This window comes from Bactrocera dorsalis, chromosome 5 (assembly GCF_023373825.1).
Source record: "Bactrocera dorsalis isolate Fly_Bdor chromosome 5, ASM2337382v1, whole genome shotgun sequence".
Lineage (NCBI taxonomy): Eukaryota > Metazoa > Arthropoda > Insecta > Diptera > Tephritidae > Bactrocera > Bactrocera dorsalis.
Genome location: NC_064307.1, coordinates 14,093,602 through 14,116,424, shown reverse-complemented (window position 1 = coordinate 14,116,424; position 22,823 = coordinate 14,093,602). Strand labels below are relative to the sequence as shown.

The window sequence follows — 22,823 nt, the reverse complement described above, 5'->3', positions numbered from 1 at the left end:
AACGAAAATGTTTTTTTTTTCGCTGGATTTGGCTCGTCTTGGAAGACCCACACGGTCGATTGCTGTTTTGTTTCGGGCTCATACGCATAGATCCATGATTCGTCACCTGTGACGATCTTATAAACGTCTTTTGAAGCACCGCGATCGTATTTTTTCAGCATTTCTTTACACCAATCCACACGAGCCTTTTTTTGAGCGATTGTCAAATTGTGCGGAATCCAACGAGAACAAACCTTTTTTACGGCCAGGTGTTCATGCAATATCGAATGTATGCTGGTGGGAGAAATGCATAGGCATGCCTCTATCTGAAGGTATGTTACATTACGGCTCTTGCATTATCAGTTCACGTACGGCATCGATGTTTTCTGGCACAACGGCTGTTTTTGGACGACCTTCACGGAATTCGTCTTTGAGCGAGCGTCGGCCACGATTGAATTCGTTGTACCAGTTTTTCACAGTCCTAGAGGATGGTGCTTCATAGCCATACAATGATTTTAGTTCATTAGTTCATCGATGCACTCTTGTCGTCATAATCCACGTCGAAAGTTGTGAAAATTGACCGAGATGATTTATTTAATTCCCTGTAAATAAAACAATTCACGATTAAATGACAAAACGTTCTGAGTGATGTTATGCTAAAAAATGTCAAACTTTCCAATTGAAATGTCAGATTGCACCTGGCAGCACTTAGTGTTGCCTAGTCCAGAAATATATATAGCAGCCTATGTACCATCAACCACTGTATTCAGCAGATTTGTCTACGTGTAATTTTTTCTTGTTCCCCAAACTGCCTCTTTTTATTTACAATATCCGTGTACTTTTTTGCCACAATGTATATTAGTTTCGATATAAGGCTCAAGGCTTGAGGAATGCTGCAGAGTTGACAGTCCATTGCCGGATAAAAATTTAATGGGGAATGTTTATTATCTTTCGAAGAAACAATAGTTGGTATTTATTTCATAAAGATTATATCTTTCAAATTTTGGCCGCGGTTACGTCTCAGATGGTCCATCCGTTGCGTCGAATTTTCGAAGACTCGGTCGAGCATTTGCACTGGTAACTGGCAAATGACGCACGTGAGGCTTTGCTCCAAGGACTGAATCGAAACGTAGATTTTTGACTTTACAAACCCCCACAGGAAAAAGTCTTAACATTGTGATGTCACATGATCTTGGTGGCCAATCGATCGGACTAAAATGTGAAATTATCTGCTCAGCGAAGTGTACTCTCAATAAATCAATTGATTGATGCGATGTGGAGGGAGTGGCGTTGTCTTGTTGAAGCCAAATGTCGCGGATATCAAGAGCTTCAATTTTAGGCATCAAATAATCCGATATCATGGTGCGATCACAGTCGCCATTGACGGATACCTTCTCTCTCATTTTTGAAGAAATATTGACCGATGATTCCACCGGCCCACAAACCACATCAAACTGTTTTTTCTGCATAAAATGACATCCTCTTCAATTTCTTCAGGTTACTCTTCATCCCATATGCGTTATTTTGCTTGTTTACATACCCATTGAGCCAGAAATGGGCTGCACAAAATTTGGCTTGAAAACGTCGGATCTTCTTAGAACTTCTCAAGAGCCCATAGAGCAAAGCGATTTCGCTGAGAACGTCGAACGGCTTCAGTTCTTGCATAAGCTTTATTTTGTACGCTCTTATTTTAAGATCTCGACGTAGAATACGTCTGAGTTCCTGTGAACGTCGCAGAATCTACTGTCCACGGTCTTCGTGTACATTCTCAGCCACTGGATTTGATCGACTTGTATCTTATAATGAATGGTGGGTCTGAAGATAGGTGATTGAGTTGCGATTAGTACGTTCAGTAGGTCGGTTAGGTTGACCATAAGTTGAGCGAAGCGCGCGAAACACATTCTTTAGAGAACGTGAATTTTCGTAATAAAGTTCGATCGATCGGACGATCTGTAACGTTGTTCAGGCGTAAGTCTCTCTTAATGAAATGCCAAATTAAACAAAAAGAATATGACAGCTTGACACGACTGACGCGTAATTTGTCAAAAGAAAGACTTTTGAAAAAAGTACCTCTACTTGGATCACCCTTTATAACAATCAGCATCTCCATCGATGTCTCATATACCGATTACAATGATTTCCAATTAAAAGATTAAAGGTATCTCTAGAGTTGGTATGTATACAACAACAAAATATATGGGCAATCGGTTCGAAAGATCAAATTTACAATACTAAATTCATTTGCAACTTTTTTATAAATTTTGAAAACAATGCGAAATATTTCACTCGCCTTTTGTACTTGTAAATATATTGTCCAGAAATAGCTCTTCCTTAATTTGTATATGTATGTATTTAAAACAGTTTTATTTAGACATTTTCTTATCTCTTTAAAATTTGTAATCCCTCGTATTTTTATTTTTTTATTATTATTGCAAATACCACTCCTTGAAACTGATATTAATAGCCTCAATGACAAATATCTACCAGAATTAAAGACTACTCAAAAAGTGTCCCACGCCAAGTACCGTTCAACATAACTGTCATACATATCGCATATCAGATTTTGTAAGCACACACATACACAAACACATGCGTAGCGTAATCGTGGAATATATTTACAAAATGATAAGCTCCCATACACAAAACCACTTGTGTCAACGATCAGTCGCTCGCTAATTGAAAACGGAAACACTCGTCACCGAATCAGAGGAAAAATATTTATTATCCGAGGCAAATTGTGTAAAATTTATTTGCTGCACTAAATTTATGCAAAATAAATTTAATAATAGTGAAAAAGTTGCAAAAAATATATATATAGAAATATATCTTTTTGTTGTAGAGTGCGCTTTATGACAGAGGCACATGGAATTTCGCTCATTTATAATTAATATCCTTGAAAATCCTCAAAAATATATCGTTCTCTATATGGTGGCGCGGCATGTGTGTGTGTGTCTAATTCAGGTGACATGAAATCGGCGTAGAAAATTTGCATTACTAAAACATTCACGCAACGCACAATAGACGGAGAGTAGCAGGCCCACCACGCCGATGACGAATACGAGCGGTGTGCCGATCAATATCATCACGAAGAGTTTCACATCGCCACATTTGGCCAATGTCATCCACCAGAGCACGCGGCGCGCTGTATTCCGCATCAAAATACAACTACGCCAACAACCATAGCTGCTGTTGCTGAAGCGCAGCAGCGTGAATAGCATCAGTCGCAACAGCCACAGCGTCCAGGCGCAGGCTCGGTACAGCAAATCGCTTGTGCGTTGATAATATGAACTCTTATAGATGCTGCTCGTGAATGCTGTGGCTTGTTGGCGTCGCTTGGGGCTCAACAAACGGTCACCATAGTAGATGAGCAGTCGCCGCAGTTGCCGCTCAATGCCGCTACTTTGGTGCGCGTTACTACGCTGTGGCGGTTGATAAGCTTCCAATTCGCGTCGGTACTCGGTGTCCGAATCGGTTTCCACCAGCTCCAGGCGGCGTTGCTGTGTCAGCGCCTGCAGTGTTGGCTTGCTGCCGAACATGCTGAGATCGCCCTCATAGTTGCCGTTGTAACAGATGACGCTGCCCAAAGTCGTCGGAGACATCCCTCGTGCGGCACTAAATGAATAGAAGGGAAAATTAGTTGAAAACATATAATCATTTAAATTATTTATTGTGTTGTGCTGTGAGTTTGTGGCTTGTTCTTATCACCGTTGTGCTGTGTTGAAGCAAACTCCGCCGCCGTTGCTCATGTGTGGTGCGGCGTTTTGTGCTGCCAGTAGTGGCACGTAATTTAAACCTTCATTGTATGTGTGCATTGCAGGCCTAGGCTTCTCAATTTTCGCTGATATCTTCTCCAAATGCAAAATAAAGCAATCAGCTGCTATTTTTTTTAGTAAAATATATTGTTTCTTTTGTTTGTTTTTAAATATCCGAATTATTTTTGTTTTGAAATATTGTGTGTATGTTTTTAACTGTATTCTCCAAGCCTTGTTGTGTTTGTTTTTTTTTTTTTCATTTCTCGAATAAATAGAGTTTCCGTGCATCGATATTAAATTATTAAAAAAGTGTTGAAGTTAATAATAATCTTAGTAAATATAAAACGTGTTCGTTTCGACATTACCTTGACTGTCCTTTACTGTCTAATCAATTTTATCTAGACTGCCAAAAAACACTATTTTCGGCATTTCGATGCAAATCTTCATTATCGCCTTCAAAAAGACTCCTTTTGAGTCAATACAAGCCTGCCAATTTGCTATACACTTATTATAAGGCACGGCCGGGTTGGTCTTCAGTGATTTTTTTTTTTTTTGCGGTTTCGGCTCATTTTTGCAGCGCCATTCACTAAATTGTTGAACATTTTCGAGTTCATATTCATAAATTCACGCTTCGTCAAAGTATGTTGAGTGTGAGTTCTCAGCTTCATTGTCAAACATCTCTTTTGCGTTGACTACTCGACGTCGTTTTTGCAAAAGATTCAGATTTTGGCAAGAGTGTAGCTTTGACACCCTTCATACTCAAAATATTAGCCAAAAAGTGTAGAGTTGATTCGTAGAAATGCTGAGACTCTCTGTTATGTAATTATTGATGACTTCACATCCTTCACTGGATGCTTTGCGGTACTTAAAATTAGTTTTCAAGATAAATTAGACTCACCTTCAGGATTTTCAACGATTCCGTTGCGGAGATTCCATAAGAAACACAAAGTCCTTAGCAAACTCGTTGTTGAACTTTTTCAAATGATAAAAATCCCCCGAAAAAACCTTTAATTGTCTTATGGATATCAAACTTCAGAAAAAAATAAAAAATATCGATTCGGTTTAATCTGTCCGAGTCAAATTTGTTCAGATGATATATCAAAAACCGCAAAAGAGTACCTAGAATAACTCATAGAATGTTTTAAATTATCTCTTCTAAGTCAGTTGCTTATTCGATTCGCCAATTGGCAAATTTTGGCGAATAGAAACCAGCGAATGTACTTATCGATCGGTTTTCTAATGAGTACAGAGTACGATTTTTTAGTGCCTAACAGCTTTTTTTTAAGAAAATGACTCTGTTTTGACAACTTTTTGCCTATGAAGTGGACTTTGTGAAGATCTTGCATAATTTTTGGGTTCGTACGTTATTGAAAACAAAAGTTCTTAAGAAGTTCTTAAGTGTCATATCACCAATGATGGATGAACTCAGCTAATTTTCATCGATTGTTTGTTTTTGGGCATATCTTTGGAAATTTGGACCAAAAAGCCAATAGACCTCGCGTAGAGCTAAATTTTCGTCGTCGAAACATATCAAAAATATCGTTCTGAAAAATTTTTCACCAATTTTCACTATGGATGATGATTTTCAGCTCCCGAAATACAAATATCTGCCAATTAGAACGCGAATGTTAATTGAGGTCAGATGAAAATCGGAATACCTGCAGTCAGATTTGGTTTCATCGCAGAGTTAATTCTCGCAACAAAGGTAGCTCAGTTCCCTCAGTTCCTTTATGATACCCAATACTCCTAAATGTGGATTACCAGACGATCTTAGTTCAACGAAGCATTTTAAACTCATCACAAATTTGTTAATATCAATCCCAGCATCTTCACAATGCTCGCCGTAGGTGTGTCTACTGAGATATTTCAACCTCAGTGTGGGAAAAGCTGGGCAGCATAGGAAAATAAAAGTGATTCCACCTCAACTTCCTTCATACTTCTTTGTCAAAATATATCCATAACTTCCAGTTTCCAGTCACAGCTGGAATTGTGTCAAGAAAACTTAACCAAGAAAAAGTAGTTCAGAGAACCTCTTAAAAACCACTCACTATACGTGACCAAAAAGTAATATATTTCCTATTCAATAATATTAATTTTAAATTTTCTTCTCGAAGAGCTCATTTCTTATTCAATTCTTTGTCTTAATGCATGATACAATTTTTTTATCTACTTCACAAGTGCTCTCAACCTTAAAAAATAAAATAAATTGCATATTCAAAAAAAAAAACTAAAAATAAAAAATAAATGCTCGGTTATTATTTCAAATAACGTACACATTTCATAAAGAACTAATGATTTAACAGCTTCTAAATAAAAATTAATTTGGTTAATGTATCTCCGTGCGCCGAAATGTAGGCAACGTAGGCTCAACTGACTTAACTGACTGTTCCACATAGTTGAACATCTCTTTATATCGCAAAAAATATCAAATCGTGGTTAACGGGCTTTCCAAGTGGTTTTCTAACATCAATAAGCAAATGTTATATCCCTTCTGAACAAGTACGTTTATTAACAGGGAATTTACCAGTTAACACGATTAGCACTCGCTGCTGTTATCTGCAATCACCATGTACTTTGTAATAAAATTACACATGTTAACAAACAAATGTACACACAATAGTCAACAGATAAATTAATGCCTGTGTCATTTTCACTTTTTCTTTGCAGTTGCATGTTATGCCAGTGTGTGAGTGCTGCCGACAGCCCATTGAATCATCAACGCGTTTCTAAAGCCAGATAAAAGCTGGAACTATGCTGCAAATAATTTAATCATCTGGAGCAATTGCGACTTTATCACCGCACTGCTAAGTTAATATATAAATATACATACGCATATAAACTCGTGTGTGTATATGTACGCCTATATAATATTTATATAGCATCAGCGTCAGTCTACTTTTCGTTCTTCGCTATCAAAACATTGGCGCATCCGCCAAACGCTCAACGCAAAATGTCCGCTATAACAGTAACTTATTGCAAATTATTTGCACAACTCTTCATACTCTTGAGCATAATCAACATTGTCTATTCGAATGATATGCTAGTCAGTCTATCTGAGGGCTTGGATGGACCCAATGTCTGCAAGAAGCGTGAGAAGTGAGTATAGCATACATTTTAATTAAAAATGATTCATTTTTTTCTAATATTTACAATATTTCACTTGCAGTTATCCCGTCGAAGTAACAACCACCGAATTGCAGTCATATCAGGAGCGTCAAACGGTTTGGTGTCTCAATGTGCCGCCGCGTTGCTCTTCATATCAAATCAAACATCGTACGGTCAATAAAACGCGGACGCTTATGAAAACGCGCATTGTGCGCGCTTGCTGTGGTGCGTATGTTAGAAATAAGGGTGTACACGACTAATACGTATATTTGAAAATATTCAGATATTTACAAAAAGGTGAAAAAGACCCTCGCAAAATACCCTACAATGAGGTGTAAATTTTCATGAGCCATTCAGAATTGTAGAAAAAAGTTAAAAATTATTCCATTAGCTGTGCATAGGCGATTAAGTGGCTCATAAACGTTGAAATTTTGAAAAATTTTAATAGATAAAACTTAACCTTAATTTTTGTGTCGACATAAAGAGTCGAACTTTTGGCTCAAATTTCAGTATTTTGCCCTTGTGAAGCCGGGCTTGGCGCTTGATATCTCGCAAATCAACATGCTGTCCATCAAATACCTAGAGTATTTGACATATTTCACAGATTTCTAGTTATGTCTACATTAGAAGTATGTAACAAAAGAACGGGGATTTCAAGTAAATTTGCACAGTTTAAGTTTTTCTAACAAACTTATTCGATACTCAACGGTTTCCTTTACCTCAAACCATATCTCAGAAATGACAGTTTCTAATTACAATAAAAATATCATGAAATCTTCTCTAGAATTCCTTATACTCTAATATACTCGACTTTGTATCTTCAGGACGCTTTTCAACTCCTTATCATTTCTTCTAATCATTTCAAAAATGTTAGCTTCCAATAAAGCCACTAAATCTTCGCTTACTTTATCCTATATGAATTCTAGTTAATAGCTTCAAGATATTTCCGCAAATATTTAGCATGAACATGCGTACATACGTATGTACGTATGTATATATAGTAGTACATAGAAGTAAGGCAATTTTCTCGCGAAATTTTTTGCGAGCAAGTCGTTGAATCAAATAAAGCGGAAATATAATTGACATTATCCAAATCATTAGCTTTCAAAATATTACTCGAAATGGTAGGAAAATCCTAGTTCTAATTACTAAAAATCTGAGTATAGTAGTTTACCTATTCTATTATTAAAATATCTGCCATTGCCGATCAGGGGAATTCCTCTAACATCATGTGAGAAAGCACAATTATTTTACTCTGTGATCACTGAGATACAATTTATACTAATTAAGCAACTTAACACTCTTGCTATTAAAATTATTTAGTTGTTAAGCAATTTGCTTTATGTTAATTATTCGAAAGGGTGATCCATTTCGAGGTTCCCTACTTTTTTAAAGAAAAAACACAGAACTTCAAATTGAATGTTGGCCTTGAAACCAAATGTCGTCGAGATAACTACCTTCAATTTCAGGCATCAAATAATCGGTTATCATGGTGCAACGGTCGTCATTGACCGATACGTTCTCACCGGCAGCTTTTTGAAGAAATATGGACCGATGATTCCACCGGCCCACAAATCAAGCCAAACTGTTGTTTTTTCTGTATGAAATGGCAGCTCTTGAATCTCTTGAGGTTACTCTTCATCCCATATGCGGCATTTTGCTTGTTTACATACTCGTTGAGCCAGCAATGGGCTGAACAAATTTTGGCTTGAAAACGTCGGATCTTCTTGGAACTTTTCAAAAGTCCATAGAGCAAAGCTAAGTCGCTTGGGAAGGTCGAGCGGCTTTAATTCTTGCACAAGAGTAACTCTACTTGTATTATTTTTAGTATTATTTCTTTTATTCTTTCTATTAATGTGACTATATTTTATAAATTAATTCCGCAAGACGCCTGTAAATAAGCATTTAGAAATTTTGCAATTTATGTATATCTATGAAACTCTCTGCTTTTTATATTTTAACTTTTGTATTAATGATTTTCACGCTTCCAGATGGTTACACTGAAAACCCGAATGGCGATGGCTGTATTCCGAAGTGTACACACGACTGCGAACATGGCAAATGTATTGCACCGGAGAAGTGCAAATGCGAACAAGGCTGGGGTGGTGATACCTGCGATTTGAGTTCGTTAAATTCTTCTTTTAATTATTTAAATATAAAAATGTTTATTTTACATAAGCGTCATTCATTTTAAAGCGATATTTTTTTTCTCTGCTACTTAAAAATCCGATACTTTGAAAAAATACAATATTTGCCGCCGAGTAAATGCTTTCAGCTGCAATATCAGCTTAGCTCATGCAAAAAAATTTAATTTCCCATATTTTTTTATATACAAGACATTTGTTTTTCGTACGATAATAAATATTTCTAAATAAATATTTTTAATTATATAGCCTTCAATAATAAAATACTGAATATTTTTCAAGAAAAAATATTAAAAATTCTTCAAAAATTAAATATCAAATATTTTACAAAAATGAAATATGATAAAGAATTACACTCCTAAATATTATCTCTATTTATCAGTTAATTAATGGCTATATATTCAAAAAAAAAATTTAGAGTGATTTCTGAAATAACAAATTTTAATAGTTTCTTATTGTCTATAAAAATTATTATTAAATGTAAAATAATAAATATTGACAAAAAAAATGTCAGTGAAATAAAATTAACATTCATTTTATCAGCTCTATAAAGAGCTATCTCGACAGATGTTAGTTTCAGAGGATTTACGCACAGAATAATTTTGTTGCAAATTTTAAGCTTTAACTATAGTTATACAAGGGGGTTTTCGAAAAAAAAATTTACGTCGAAAAACGAATTGAAGCCGTAAAAATTTCTTTTCTTTGTTATTTATATGGGAGTTTAAAAGACCGAAAATAAGGTTTTCTATGTAATTTATATGGGAAAGTAATTTTTTAAATTATATACGATATTATTACACTCAAAACATATTGAATGCACCGCAGCATGATTTTTTTATTTTTTATAAGTATATACATATGTATGAATAATCTTTATACGTATGTACTATCTTCAGTTATCACCGTGAAAAACAAAATATCGCTTTAAAATAAGACACCTTAATCTTACACACGCTGAAGCTATGGTGTATGCTTCATGGAATTTTTAGAAAATTTCTAATTAATTAAGTACAATTGTACAAGTTGCCAACTTAATTAAGCAATTTCAACATATTTTGGAAGTGTCTAATGCTGCTGGAATAATTTTATTGCTTTGTTGTTAAATAAATTTTCGAGATTGCTTACTAAAAAATAATAAAAAATGGCGCAAAATAATTGCGTCTGTAGTGCGCTCGAGTAGCTTCAGCATGTGTGTATATATGTATGTATTTCTAGTGTCTATATAAGTATGTATTTCATATGTATTTCTAGTGCTGCGTCAATGTCAATTAAGTGTGACAACTGATTTTTCTTTAAAGACTATCTTAATGAGTGAGTCAGTGACTCTAAACGATGTGCGAAACACATGCAGAGAGAAAAAATTCTCTCCAAAAAATTTAGAAACTATTAAATATTAATAAATCGTATATAAATTGCACTAAATTGACATGACCGGCGCTACGTGGATATAAATTAGAATTTATATTTAGTGTTTTTGTTCATTTGTGCGTTTTGTTGCTTTTGTAGCTTTGATTGCTTAATTGTTTTCAACTTTTTACGTATTTGTTTTGGCTTTCTTTGTAATTTTTGTTTGCTATTTTTTGCGCAGAATGTTGACAGCACGTTTGTTTGTGTCTTTTGATGTATTGAAATATGTGATATGTACCTATGACCCTAGTCACGGTGTATATTTTGGAATTGTAAAATTCGATTGAATAGTTGTAGGAAAACACGAGAATATGTTTGTAGACTTTTTGGCTTCGATTACATTTTTTATATATTTTGTTATAAATTGGTAAAAATATTAGATTTTTTTCGTATATGAAATTCCTCAATATTTTATAAATAATTCGTAAACAATATAGTATTATTCGGGCCGTTGAAACGTCATTAGAGTGCTTCAAAAAGACTTTAAATTGTTTTTTTTCAAAAAACGATGCTTCAGTTTTCGAGATATCGATCTGAAATTTTTCGCCTGGCCTTTTCTCGCAAAGTAGCAGCTCATTTGTTGGAACCGCCGATATCAAACGACTACAACATACATTATAGCTGCCATACAAACTGACCCTTGAAAATAAATTACTTGTATAGAAAACTTTTATATTTGACGAGATATCGGCACGAAATTTTGTATGGATTATTATCCAAAGCAGCACTGCAATTTCCGAGTATTTTGTTCAAATCGCACGACTATAAGCTATAGACTCCATACAAACTGACCGATGAAAATGGAGTATTTATATGGAAAACTTTTTTATTTGATGAGATATCGGCTCAGAATATAATGTAAATTATTATCCAAGGCAACAATACAATATCTGAATATCTTGTTCAAATCGGACTACTATAGCGTATAGCTGCCATACAAACTGACCGTTGAAAATCAAGTTTTTGTATGAAAATTTTTAATTTGTGAAGTTTATTACAGGCTCGGTGCAATCGAAGTTTACTCTTTTCTTGTTTTCACATAAAATATATACTCTTTTTAAGCTCCCTAATAAATGTGCCTACCATATATACGAATACATCACTTTCTTATCACAACAAACGTGCTGTAAATTGCTTTGATTTGAAAATAATGCTTTGTTGTGCTTTGTTACCTGCTAATAGCTTTTGCTTATATACTTACATAATTATTTTTTTCACTTTTAATTTTTACTTTTGGCATTTTTATTTATCACAAGCATAGAACACCTCCCACTCACTTACCTATGTGTACTCACAGCACAGCAGGCCAGTGTAAACCGTTAACATTATCCTTTTAATAAACCAATAATCCTTTTTTCCACGTCAATGTCCCCGCAAACGCTTCGCTTTACGTGCGTAAATTAAAAAAAAATGTAACTGTGTGGCAATACTCGTACTAACACCAAAAAGGCTGTGGGTCTAACTGCCTGCAATCGCAAAGCACAGCGCATTATGTTGAAAATGAGCCAAAAGCAACGAAAGCAAAATAGCAAAATTATTTGTTTTTTTCTTGTCTCGTAAGCACATAAATAATCGAACGATAATTCCAATACAGATTGTCCAGCGGGTTACTGGGGACGTGATTGCGACAAGCAATGCGACTGCTTGAATAATGCCACCTGCGACCCGGCCACCGGCGAATGCGAGTGCGCCAAAGGATATCGGGGTGAGAAGTGTGGCGACACATGTCCGCCAGATCATTACGGTGCCAAGTGTATGGAGGAGTGTCGCTGTGAGAATGGCGGCAGCTGTCATCACATCTCGGGCGAATGCAGTTGTGCGCCCGGTTATACGGGGCCATTGTAAGTTTGCACGGGTTTTGGCTTACTAACGCTCTAGCTTATGAAATTCCGCTGGCCATACATATACACATGAATATAATACTTTATGGCTAGCCTAGTTGTCCATCCAACTTGTTTTATATTGTTCTTTTGTTTTTCGTTTTGCTTTTTGTTTTTCGTGTCTTCCACGCCACGCCAAGATGTGAGAGTTTATGTCCGGACGGCAAACACGGCGTGCAGTGCAAACAAGATTGTCGCTGTCAGAATGACGGTACATGCGATCCGCGCAGTGGCGCTTGCCTATGTCCGCCCGGTTGGACGGGTGACGTCTGCGCCAATAAATGTCCGATTGGTTTCTACGGCGCACAGTGCAAAGAGCAATGCGAATGCTTCAAAGGTGGACCGTGTCATCACATCAGCGGCCAATGTGAATGTCCGCCCGGCTATTTGGGTGAGCTCTGCTACGACGAGTGCCCGCTCAACACTTACGGCTTGAACTGTACGGAGAAGTGCAAGTGTCAGAATGATGGTACCTGCGACAAGGCGACCGGCGCTTGTCAATGTGCGCCCGGCTGGAAAGGTGACGATTGCAGCGAACGCATTTGCACATTCGACAAGTACGGTGACGATTGTAATAAGACGTGTGATTGTGATGCGCTCAATACGGAATACTGCCATCCGGTGTCGGGCAAGTGTTACTGCCAGAATGGCTGGAGCGGCGCGCAGTGTAATCGACCATGTCCGTTCCTGAAGTATGGACCGAGTTGTGAATTGAGTTGTGAGTGTGCGAATTCGGCGCGTTGTTCGCCCGTCAATGGCACGTGCATATGCGCGCCGGGCTATCAGGGTGAGCGTTGCGAGGAGCGCTGTCCGGAGGGACGTTACGGACAGGATTGCGCGCAGAAATGCGATTGTCAGAATGGCGCGTTGTGCTCACATGAGACGGGTCAATGTAGCTGCACTGCCGGCTGGCGGAATATCAAATGCGATCGTCCGTGCGATCTGAATTCTTATGGTGAAAATTGTAAATTCAAGTGTAATTGCTACAATAATGCCGGCTGTAATCCGCAAAATGGCGCGTGCACTTGCGCGCCCGGTTGGATGGGTGAGAAGTGCGATCAGAAGTGTGAGCCGTTCACTTTTGGGCTCGGCTGCGAGTTGCAATGCGAATGTGATGCGAACAATACGATCGCCTGTGATTCGGCGAGCGGGAAGTGTGTCTGCAAGCAGGGTTGGGGAGGTAGGTTTTCCTGCAGTGGGTGGGTGGGTGTGTAGTTTGTCGGAGCAGCTGCATCGTCTAAACTATGTTAATACACAATACATGCATACATAACTTAACTCACATATTAAGCCATTAATCCATACATGCCCTCATCAGTAGACACTCCTTCATACTGCATCGTAAGAAACTTTATTTGAAATTTGGTCCTAGTATTGACTCTAAATTTGGAATAAACTTATTTATATTTTCATAGCTTCACTTTTAACATTTTTCATTCATAAGATTATTCAAAATAGACGCTTTGACAAGATTATTTTAAAAAATAAACAATTTTTCGATTTCAAAAATATAAAAAAAATTTTTGAAATATCGAATTCGATTTAAAATATAAATTTTGAAAAATCGAATTCGATTAAAGAAAATTTTAATTCGATTTCAAAAATAATTTTTTATATATTTTTTTAAATTGGATTTGATTTGAAGAACAAATTTTATTTTGAAAATTCGAATTCGATTTAAAAAAAAGAAAATTTATATATTTTTTGAAACTAGTTTTTGAAATTTAACTATATAAAAAATTATTTTTGAAATCGAGTTTCAAAAAATATATATAAAATTTTGTTTTTAAATCGAATTCGATTTTTCAAAATAGATTTCAAAAATAATTTTTTAATATATTTTTTTAAATTGGATTTCAAAATTTTTTTTTTAATTTTTTTTTAAATTCCTTTCCAAAAATAACTATTTTGTACATTTTTTTTAAATTAAAAACAAAATTGTCTCCAAGTATAAAAAACACAATATTACATAAAAAATTTTGGTGTTTTAAAATTTAAAATATAATTTTGAAAAATTTTAAAAAAGATTTAGCTACAAATTTGTAATTTTGTATTAATACACAATTTTTTTTAGATATTTGAAGTTTACATTGTTATTTTTTTCTAAAAACTTACTACTTTTCAAAATTATATTTAAAACTTTTTAAAAATTTTTCAATATTTCTTTTGATTTTGAAATTCGAAAATATAAAAATTTATATACTCAAGTTTCAACAAAGCAGAAAGCGTTTCATATTTTTAAAAACAGCAAATTTTTTATTATTTTTTATTTATATTTTAAGTTTACTTTATTGCTTTTGTATAAAAACTAATTGTTTTAAAAATTTTAAATATTTTTTTTTTTTTTTAATTTATTAAAAACATTTTTTAAATGATTTTATTAAGTGATACATAAAATATAATTTATAAAAAAAATTATTTTGCCAAAAAAAAGAAATGTTACATATTTAAATAAAAATTCGGGTATAATATTTTTTAAACTTAATTTTTTTTTCAAATTTTTTTTTTTTTTTTTACATTTGCTTGAAATAATACTTAAAATTTGAAACTATAAATTACACAAAATTAGAAACAAAAAAATTAACAAAAAAGAAAGTGTTACATAAGTTCAAAAATTTATGTGTTCATTTTCTTATAAAATTTTAGTTTTAAACTATTACTTTTTATACAGAAAATGATTTTTTGTTTATAAAATTGTAATTAAATAATTTTTTTAAATAAATTTTTGTTTTCAAATTAACGTTATTTTTTTTAAATACTTAAAATTTAAAATTATAAACAAAAAATTAATAAAATGGAAGATGTTACCTAAATTCTCAAAATTTTGTATTAATACTTTTTTATTCAATTTTAATTTTGTATTATAATTTTTTATACAGAAAAAATTAATTTACGAGATTATAATTAAATTATTATTTTTAAGTTTTTTTTCAAATATTTTTTTGCTGACATTTGTTTGAAATAATAGTTTAAATTTTTATTAATAAAAAAGAAACCAAATGAAAAATTATAGTACCTAAATTCAAAAAATTTTGTATTAATATTTTTTTTTTTATTAAATTTTAATTTTAGATTATTATTTTTTTATAAAGAAAATAACTCATTTACAAAATTATATTTTTTTTTAATTTAAATGGTTCTTTGAAATTTAATTGATTTATTTTATTTTATTTTATTTATTTTATATGAAATTTTCATAAAATTCCTTAAAGGTATACAAAGCAACATAATAAAATCATTAAAAAGTTAAAGAAATAAAAAATATATTCCCTATAAAAGGTTGTTAGTATAAAAAATATATATTTAAAAAATTTCAATGTTTTTTTCTTTTAACATTTCCTATTTTTTTATATTTTTTTCGTATTTGAACCTAACCTTAAACCCATATTTATATAACTTAACTTTTATATTCATAAAATTGTAGCAGGCAAATTTTGTTTTTGGAAATGATTTTGATTTGTTAAGTAAGGATTTCTAAAGTAATTAATGCATTACTAGGATACTCATTACTATTACCATCAAACTAACCTCACTTTCATCAAAGCACATTTTACTCTCAAAAGCATGAACACTCCTTCACAATTACTCCCCACTCTACAAACTCACACATAAACACAACAACATATGTAAAATAACACCAATTTTTATAACGGTTAATTTAAATTATTTCTCTTTTTTTACCCACAACTTTCGTTCCATTACGTTGCTGTATTTATTGTTCGTACGTTTGCGTTGCATTGCGTTGTTTACGTTTGCGTTAACTTTGTTTTTGTGCGCACAAATACGTTGCGCCCAAAAATTATGCATAAAAAGGTGTACATTGCGAAACCAATTGTCCCGTTGGCTATTATGGTGAAAATTGTGATCAAGTTTGCAGATGCCTGAACAACTCTTCCTGCGATCCCGATAGCGGACGTTGCATCTGTGCGGCTGGCTGGACTGGCGTTGACTGTTCGGAGCCGTGTCCGCATGGCTTCTTCGGCGTTGGCTGCAAGGAACGTTGCCCCGATTCGGCGCAAAGTGAGTGATATAATTTTGTCCTTTTTCAAATAAAACATAATTTTTAATATTTTTTCTTTGCCAGATAATACCAGCTGCGATCACATTACCGGTGAGATTGTTTGCCGCCCCGGCTATATTGGTTTGACCTGTAAGCATCCCTGTCCGGACGGTTACTATGGTCCCGGCTGCAAGAATAAATGTCATTGTGAACATGGCGGCGAGTGTAATCATGTATCCGGTCAATGCTTGTGCTTGCCGGGTTGGACTGGCGCCAATTGTAATATCTCCTGTCCGGATGAGTACTATGGTCCCAATTGTGCGCAGCATTGCCGTTGTCAAAATGGTGGCACTTGTCGTAAGAATGACGGTTTCTGTGTTTGTCCCGCTGGCTGGATGGGTACACGCTGTGAAGAAGGTAAGATCCAAGAGCATAGAAATCGATTTTATTTCCAGGTGAGGACGTGCAGAGAAAGCTGTCGCACGGGGAGAATATAGTATGCGGGCCTCCATCAGATTATTGGTTTAATTTCTGCAGAACTCCAGACCTCTCGACAACTCTGAGCAACTCAGATTGAAATATACATAGCCTCTTCTTTATTGGCGTAGACAACGCTAACGCGGTTATAACCGAGTTTATATACATATACTAAACAGAATATCTTAACTCGAATACAAATTTTCGACTCTCAAACTAACAATTATTTTCCTTCTACACTTTACAGTCTGTCCCGAAGGCTTCTACGGCAAACACTGCATCACCCAATGTGAATGTCCATCACAAAACTTCGTCTGCCACATTGCAGTCGGCTGCGTTTGTCGCAAGGGTTATACCGGCGACAATTGTGATCGTCTATTGGCCGAAGAACGCATACAAGAGGCGCAAGCGGGTTGTAAGTCTTTCTACATACATATATTTTTGCATTTGTTAAACAATTCTAAATTGCTCACATTTCATTTTTACAGCCAATCGTTCAGCCGTCGTCTGGGGTTCCTTCATATTCCTCATCTTGTGCGGCATTATTATGGCACTCGTATTCTACTATCGTCGGCGCGTCTCGAATTTGAAAACCGAAATCCAACATGTGCAGTATATAAGCGATCCCAGTCAGAATTGGGCGGATCGGCACAATTTCGACAATCCCGTTTACGGTTTTCCAGAGCAGCAGCAACAACAACGTTTACTCAACAATATGCGTCCGAAGATCAATAATTTGGGCCGCAGCGATCTTTACAATTATAACTCGAATTCCAGCACTGGCTGTGAGTTTCAAGTTAAATATACCTAAGTGTTTGTTGTTGTAATAATTTTCGCATTTTCTCTACTCACTTAGCAGCTGCTTCGTATTCCGGCAACTTTTCGCATGATATGTCCGCCAAGAATTTAACTGCTGATCTCACCAATCCGAATATCTATAATCCGTATGAAGATCCGCTGAAAGTGGAGCATGTATACGATGAAATCAAGCAAAAAGAGGGTTACAATAATCCCGGTAAGTATTTTGCTTTTCGATTTGTCCACACACATACATATTTGAATGCATTTGTAATTTCATCAATTTCAATACGCAAAATACGCAAACGCCAATTTAATGCGAAACATACATACATGCATATGTGTGTGCTTACATAGTCAAAGTCTATTGCAAGCAACTATTTCCTGAGGGTAAGAAAACGAATTCAAGCCAACAATATGTGATCTGGTGTGCGTATATACCTACATATATAACGTCCATTTTTCCTATAGTTTTTTGTAAATATTTTAGACATTTGTTTTTGCTCATTTTATGGTAGTTTTAGTGTTTACTCGTTGACACTTTTGGTAGCATGTGATATCACACGTTAATTGTTCACAGTTCTAGACGTTTTTTTATGGTTAATTAGAAGGGCGATGTACCAAAAATCAAATGGAAATAACAAAGCTTTTGTATTTGCGGTTGTCACAAGAAGTTCAAATACAAGATCAAAATTTCAGACCGATATCTCAGCGCAGCCACCACTGCTGCCTCAGTTTGATGCTCCTGTTCCTCTCCTCTATCTTTGCCAATACTATTTTAGGCGCTGATAGCTAATATAATTCTAGCTCATATTCCTGGATATCAATGGATGGCATATCGGCTAATACATCAGCAGCGTCGGAAAGCACTTATTATGCCCGCAGCTTCTATTGGCCAACATTTTCGATAGAGCATTATAAATATTGTTTGCTTTAAAGGAAGTATACGCTAGGTGTTCCTTATGTTTTAATTTGCAGTCCAATATTACTCCCACATTATACAGCTGCATTTGGTTCTTGGGTCGACTAATTGTTTAACTATTGCTATCACCATGCTCTTGGTGCCTTCGTCCATATCAAGAATCAGGCTTCTATTTTTCAAATAACTCATTATACTGAATATGAGGTATTCAGAGGCGCGTATTTCATTCGGGGCTTCAATTATGTGTGCTAATTTTGGCGTGTTGAACGCCTTCTCAACATCCAGGGTAAGCAGAGCGCAGTACTTTTTTTGTGCCACACTTTGCAGGGCAATAATAGTTGACGAGGGTTTGCGGCTTAACTCAGTTTCAAAACAATGCTCACACGAACATTTAAAAAGTACCAATTTAGAAAAAAAGGCATTCTGTACCAGTCCGGGTCAAATTTGATCATATGAATTAGTCACTTAATACTTTAATAGTTTTGAAAAATGTGATCTGGGTTACGTCCGATTTGGTGTGGTATTACCATAAAAGTTGCATTAGAGCAGTAGTAGTTACGCACAATTTATAAAACTATAACATTTCTCTTTTTTTAATGTCTTAAAAAACATTTTTCTTTAAAGTACTTATTGTAATAACGCACTTTCTGTATTTTTGTGGGCGTGGCAATATTTCCATTACGTTTAGTTACGCACACTGTTACCTTTTGTGAGCTAAATGTTTTTTCAAATTTTATCAAAAAATGTTTTCCGAGCAACGTGAGTTGTACTCGGCTATACTCGCGTAAGCGGTGTCTACGCCAAAAAAGTATAAGATAAGCTGCCGAATGCACAGACGGTTATGGATTAAGTATAAAAATCCTAATTCTTAATTCTAAAAGTGTTATATGTAAATATATAGTGTATATTTATCGCTCGTGTTTTATGAAAAAGTTCTAGGTTCTCTCAAAAGTATAAAATAGCTCCATTACCTTCCATTTGCCGTCCATTTTACATACGTCCACAGAATATGTTAAGAAATCGAGGTTATTGTTGCAACGGCAGAATTCTGCCGAGTTGACAGTCCTTTACTGGATAAAAGTCCGGGTCCGTTCCGGTTACGTAGACTCCAGTGTCGAGAGAATGGTTATTCAAAAGTGTCATAAGCTGCTTTGAAAAACTTTTTAGTTTTGAACACATTAGGGTGGGCCAAAAAAAACTTTTAATTTCTTTACCTTATATACTGTGGAAATATTGCTCAAATTTGTACAAAAAAAAGCAAATTAAATTAAGTTAGATTTCTTGACATTAATTTTAACATATGCCGCTTTTTTGAATTTCCACATAAATAAAACAGGAATATTTTTTTTGTATGAATGTTTAATGCATTTAAAGAAATGATTGAGTAGTGAAAATTCAAGCTTATACCTCTTATTTAAAGGTCTACAAAAAATCGTATGATTTTTTTGCTAAGTCGATTCGTTCAAAAGATATTTGACGGCAAAATATAACCTTGAATCTCAAAATATAATTTTTACAATTTTTGCCTTTTCATTCAAAAATTATTTGACGTCAAAACCTAACTTTAAATCTCAAAATATTATTTTTACAATTTTTCCACAAAATAAATCCTGAAATTCAGGCCCATCCTAGTATACATACATATAAAGACATCCAGCTCACCGCTGTCGCCTAGCTTTCATGTTTATCATAAATGAAGGTAGTTTGAAAACATACACTTCACATCAGCACTTCTTCGCTAAAAATTCCGCGCTTTAGTTAGCACCGCTTATTCGCTTCGTTCACACATACCAATGCATTGTTCTTTAAATACATCTCAAATTACTCCGTTTTGTTAATTGTTTAGTGTCTTATTCACCACACTTTATTGAAAATATAAATAAATAATAAATATTAATTTACATTCTTAGATGAATATGACCATTTGGATTACTCGCGGCCGAGTACGTCGCAGAAGCCGCACTATCATCGCATGAACGACACGACGCTCAATATAAACCACGACGAAGAAAAGCCGAGCAACTTGAAGGCAATGAGTCAACTATTAGAGAAGCCAAACGCTGCAAATGGCAATGCGCTGACAGCGTTCGAGGAAGCGGCCGAAGAAGAAGCCGCCTCAACGTCGCTGGCAGCGATTACCAAGCAATATCTGGCAAGTGCGGAGGATACGACAAGTGATAGCATTTGCGACAATGCATCGACTGCCTCACCCAGTTCCAATACAAGTCAAGCTATATAAATTATATAAATACGCGTAACGGGAGAAACTTTTTGTGCACGCATACATACATACAATATATGTTTTAAATGCTGTGTGTAAATGCGTGCAATTATATTTGCTAAGAAGTTTGCTGGAAATGTATAATACAAGCAGTGTGAACTCTAAAAATTGTCATAGCTCAGGATTGCGACGGAAGTTTTATTATTAATATTATTTTGTTTTAGTTCTTGTACTAGCATTTGTATAGCTGCAAACAATAACAATAACAATTTATCCAAAATTGAATTCATGCAAGAATTTTTGTGATTTTTACTGCTTTATATTGATTGCGTTATTGTTGGCGCTTTCCTTGTTGTTGTGACAACATAAAATCTTTTCCTTTGGCAAGTTTTGAGTTCACCACGCTCAGGATATGCGGATATGCAAGATTCACGCTCTCATGTTTGTATGCTTTCACATGTGAAGGTGCGTGTCATACATATTTATACATACATATGTAGATATTTTTAATTTGCCTATTTATTCACTTGTATATTTATGTATCTGGAACTGCTGAATATATTATTACGCCTTTATTATATTTGTATATTTCTACGCTCGAATAATATTTGTATATTTTTTAAAGCTTTTATTTCTAATATAAAATTATTAAAAGCTGCGAAAAAACTAATTAGCGAAGTGTTTATAATTTGAGACAAAATTTTTTTGTTATTCTTTTTTCAAATTTTTTTTAGAAATTTTTATTTATTTTTTTTTTTAATTTTTTTTAATATTTTTTTACTTATATTTTTTATTTTTATTTTTATTTTGATTATAAAATTTATCTCATCTTTTATTTATTTAAATTTTTTTTTATATTACATATTTTTTATTTATTTGTTAACATATGTTTTTTTTCTATTTTTTTTTTCTTAGCTATTAATTTTTTTTATTTTTTATCTTTTTTTAAATATGTATATTTGATTGATTATAAAATTTTCGTAATTTTTTATTTTTTTTTTAATATTTTTGATTGAATATAAAATTTATCTTATTTTTTATTTATTTTTAAAATATTTTACATATTTTTTATTTGTTATTTTATATTTTTTTTATAAAAATTATTTATTTTATTGCTCTTCATACATTTTAAAAAATATATTTTTAGTAATTTTTTTTTTATTTTTTTTTATTTTAAAATATTTTTTATTTTTAATTTTTTTAATCATTTATTTTTTATTTATTTAAAATTTTTATTGTCTCTATTTTTTTAATTTTTGCTTATTCTATATAACATACTAATTTTTAGTAATTAATTTTATAAATTTTAATTTAAGAAAAACAGACTTATGCATCTTTCAAAGTTAGGTGTGTGTGTATGCTCGCCTCGGCAACTGTTGTGTGGTTGATATTTTTATAGTTAGTGATAGTGTGTTGTTTTACATACATACATACATATGTATATATATAGTATATATTATCATAGTATATACAATATGTACAAGCCCACAAAATAATTAAAAATTTACAGTCAATTTCTTGCAATAATATTTCTGAAAGAAAACGTAGCTTGTACGTTAAAATAATTCGGAAATTAAAAATTCGATAAAAAATTAAACTGAAAAAATTCTCAAAAAGCATCAAAAAATTAAATATAAATTCGAAAAAAAAGTTTACCTAAAAATAATTTTCGAAAAGCATCAAAATTAAAAAAAAATTCGAAAAGCATTAAAAATTTAAATAAAGTTCAAAATTAGTTACATTAAAAAATAATAATAAAAATAAATAAATCCGCAATATTTATAATTGCACTCAAAATTAGATAAAAAAATAAAGTAATTAAAAAACTAAAATCTTTTGAAAAAAATTAGAGTAAATTCACAATTTGGAAAACAAATAAAAAAGAAATAAAATAAAATTCAAATTTTAAAAAACTTGGCATACTTTTCAAAAATAATAAAATTAAAATAACATGGTGTTCAAATAAATTTTAAAAGTTAAATAAAAATTTCTAATTAGCATAATTGAAAATATTTTTCAAAAAACAGCAAAATTAATATAAAATTAAAATTGGCTAAAAAATAAGCGGACCGTAAATAAAAATTTCTGATCATGATTCAATTATATAAAGTTCTGTCGAAGTCAACAATGAAATTTGT

General features: G+C 33.5%; 2 protein-coding genes across 11 annotated transcripts in view; one reads left to right on the top strand and one right to left on the bottom strand.

The window, feature by feature from the left end:
• The window catches only part of LOC105228028 (protein draper), a 47,095-nt gene extending 25,690 nt beyond the window's left edge, over positions 1–21,405 (top strand). For 4 of the 10 annotated variants that reach the window (XM_049459068.1, XM_049459070.1, XM_049459067.1 and 1 more), the window contains 12 exons: positions 6,399–6,827; positions 6,898–7,061; positions 8,828–8,959; positions 11,982–12,228; positions 12,408–13,447; positions 16,081–16,287; positions 16,352–16,684; positions 16,992–17,159; positions 17,233–17,529; positions 17,601–17,759; positions 17,900–17,971; positions 20,375–21,405. In XM_049459068.1, the coding sequence (XP_049315025.1) occupies positions 6,682–6,827; positions 6,898–7,061; positions 8,828–8,959; positions 11,982–12,228; positions 12,408–13,447; positions 16,081–16,287; positions 16,352–16,684; positions 16,992–17,159; positions 17,233–17,529; positions 17,601–17,759; positions 17,900–17,971; positions 20,375–20,703 (3,294 nt within the window). In that variant the 5' untranslated portion in view covers positions 6,399–6,681 and the 3' untranslated portion in view covers positions 20,704–21,405. The remainder of the gene's footprint in view (positions 1–6,398; positions 6,828–6,897; positions 7,062–8,827; positions 8,960–11,981; positions 12,229–12,407; positions 13,448–16,080; positions 16,288–16,351; positions 16,685–16,991; positions 17,160–17,232; positions 17,530–17,600; positions 17,760–17,899; positions 17,972–20,374) is intronic. The other 6 variants (XM_049459071.1, XM_049459072.1, XM_049459073.1 and 3 more) reach the window with 6 other exon arrangements.
• Positions 2,725–4,054, bottom strand: LOC105227945 (uncharacterized). The gene is made up of 2 exons (XM_011207515.4): positions 3,685–4,054; positions 2,725–3,591 (listed from the first exon to the last, which is right to left on the bottom strand). Exons 1-2 carry the CDS (start codon positions 4,017–4,019, stop codon positions 2,937–2,939), a joined length of 990 nt encoding a protein of 329 aa, XP_011205817.2. The 5' UTR covers positions 4,020–4,054; the 3' UTR covers positions 2,725–2,936.
• Positions 21,406–22,823: the final 1,418 nt, after the last annotated feature.

Bases quoted from the DNA above. Each gene is read 5' to 3' on its own strand.
- LOC105227945 (XM_011207515.4), bottom strand. From the start codon at position 4,019: ATGCACGGAAACTCTATTTATTCGAGAAATGAAAAAAAAAAAAACAAA. The intron at 3,592-3,684 runs GTGATAAGAACA...CTATTCATTTAG, and splicing joins TGCTTCAACACAGCACAACG to TGCCGCACGAGGGATGTCTC.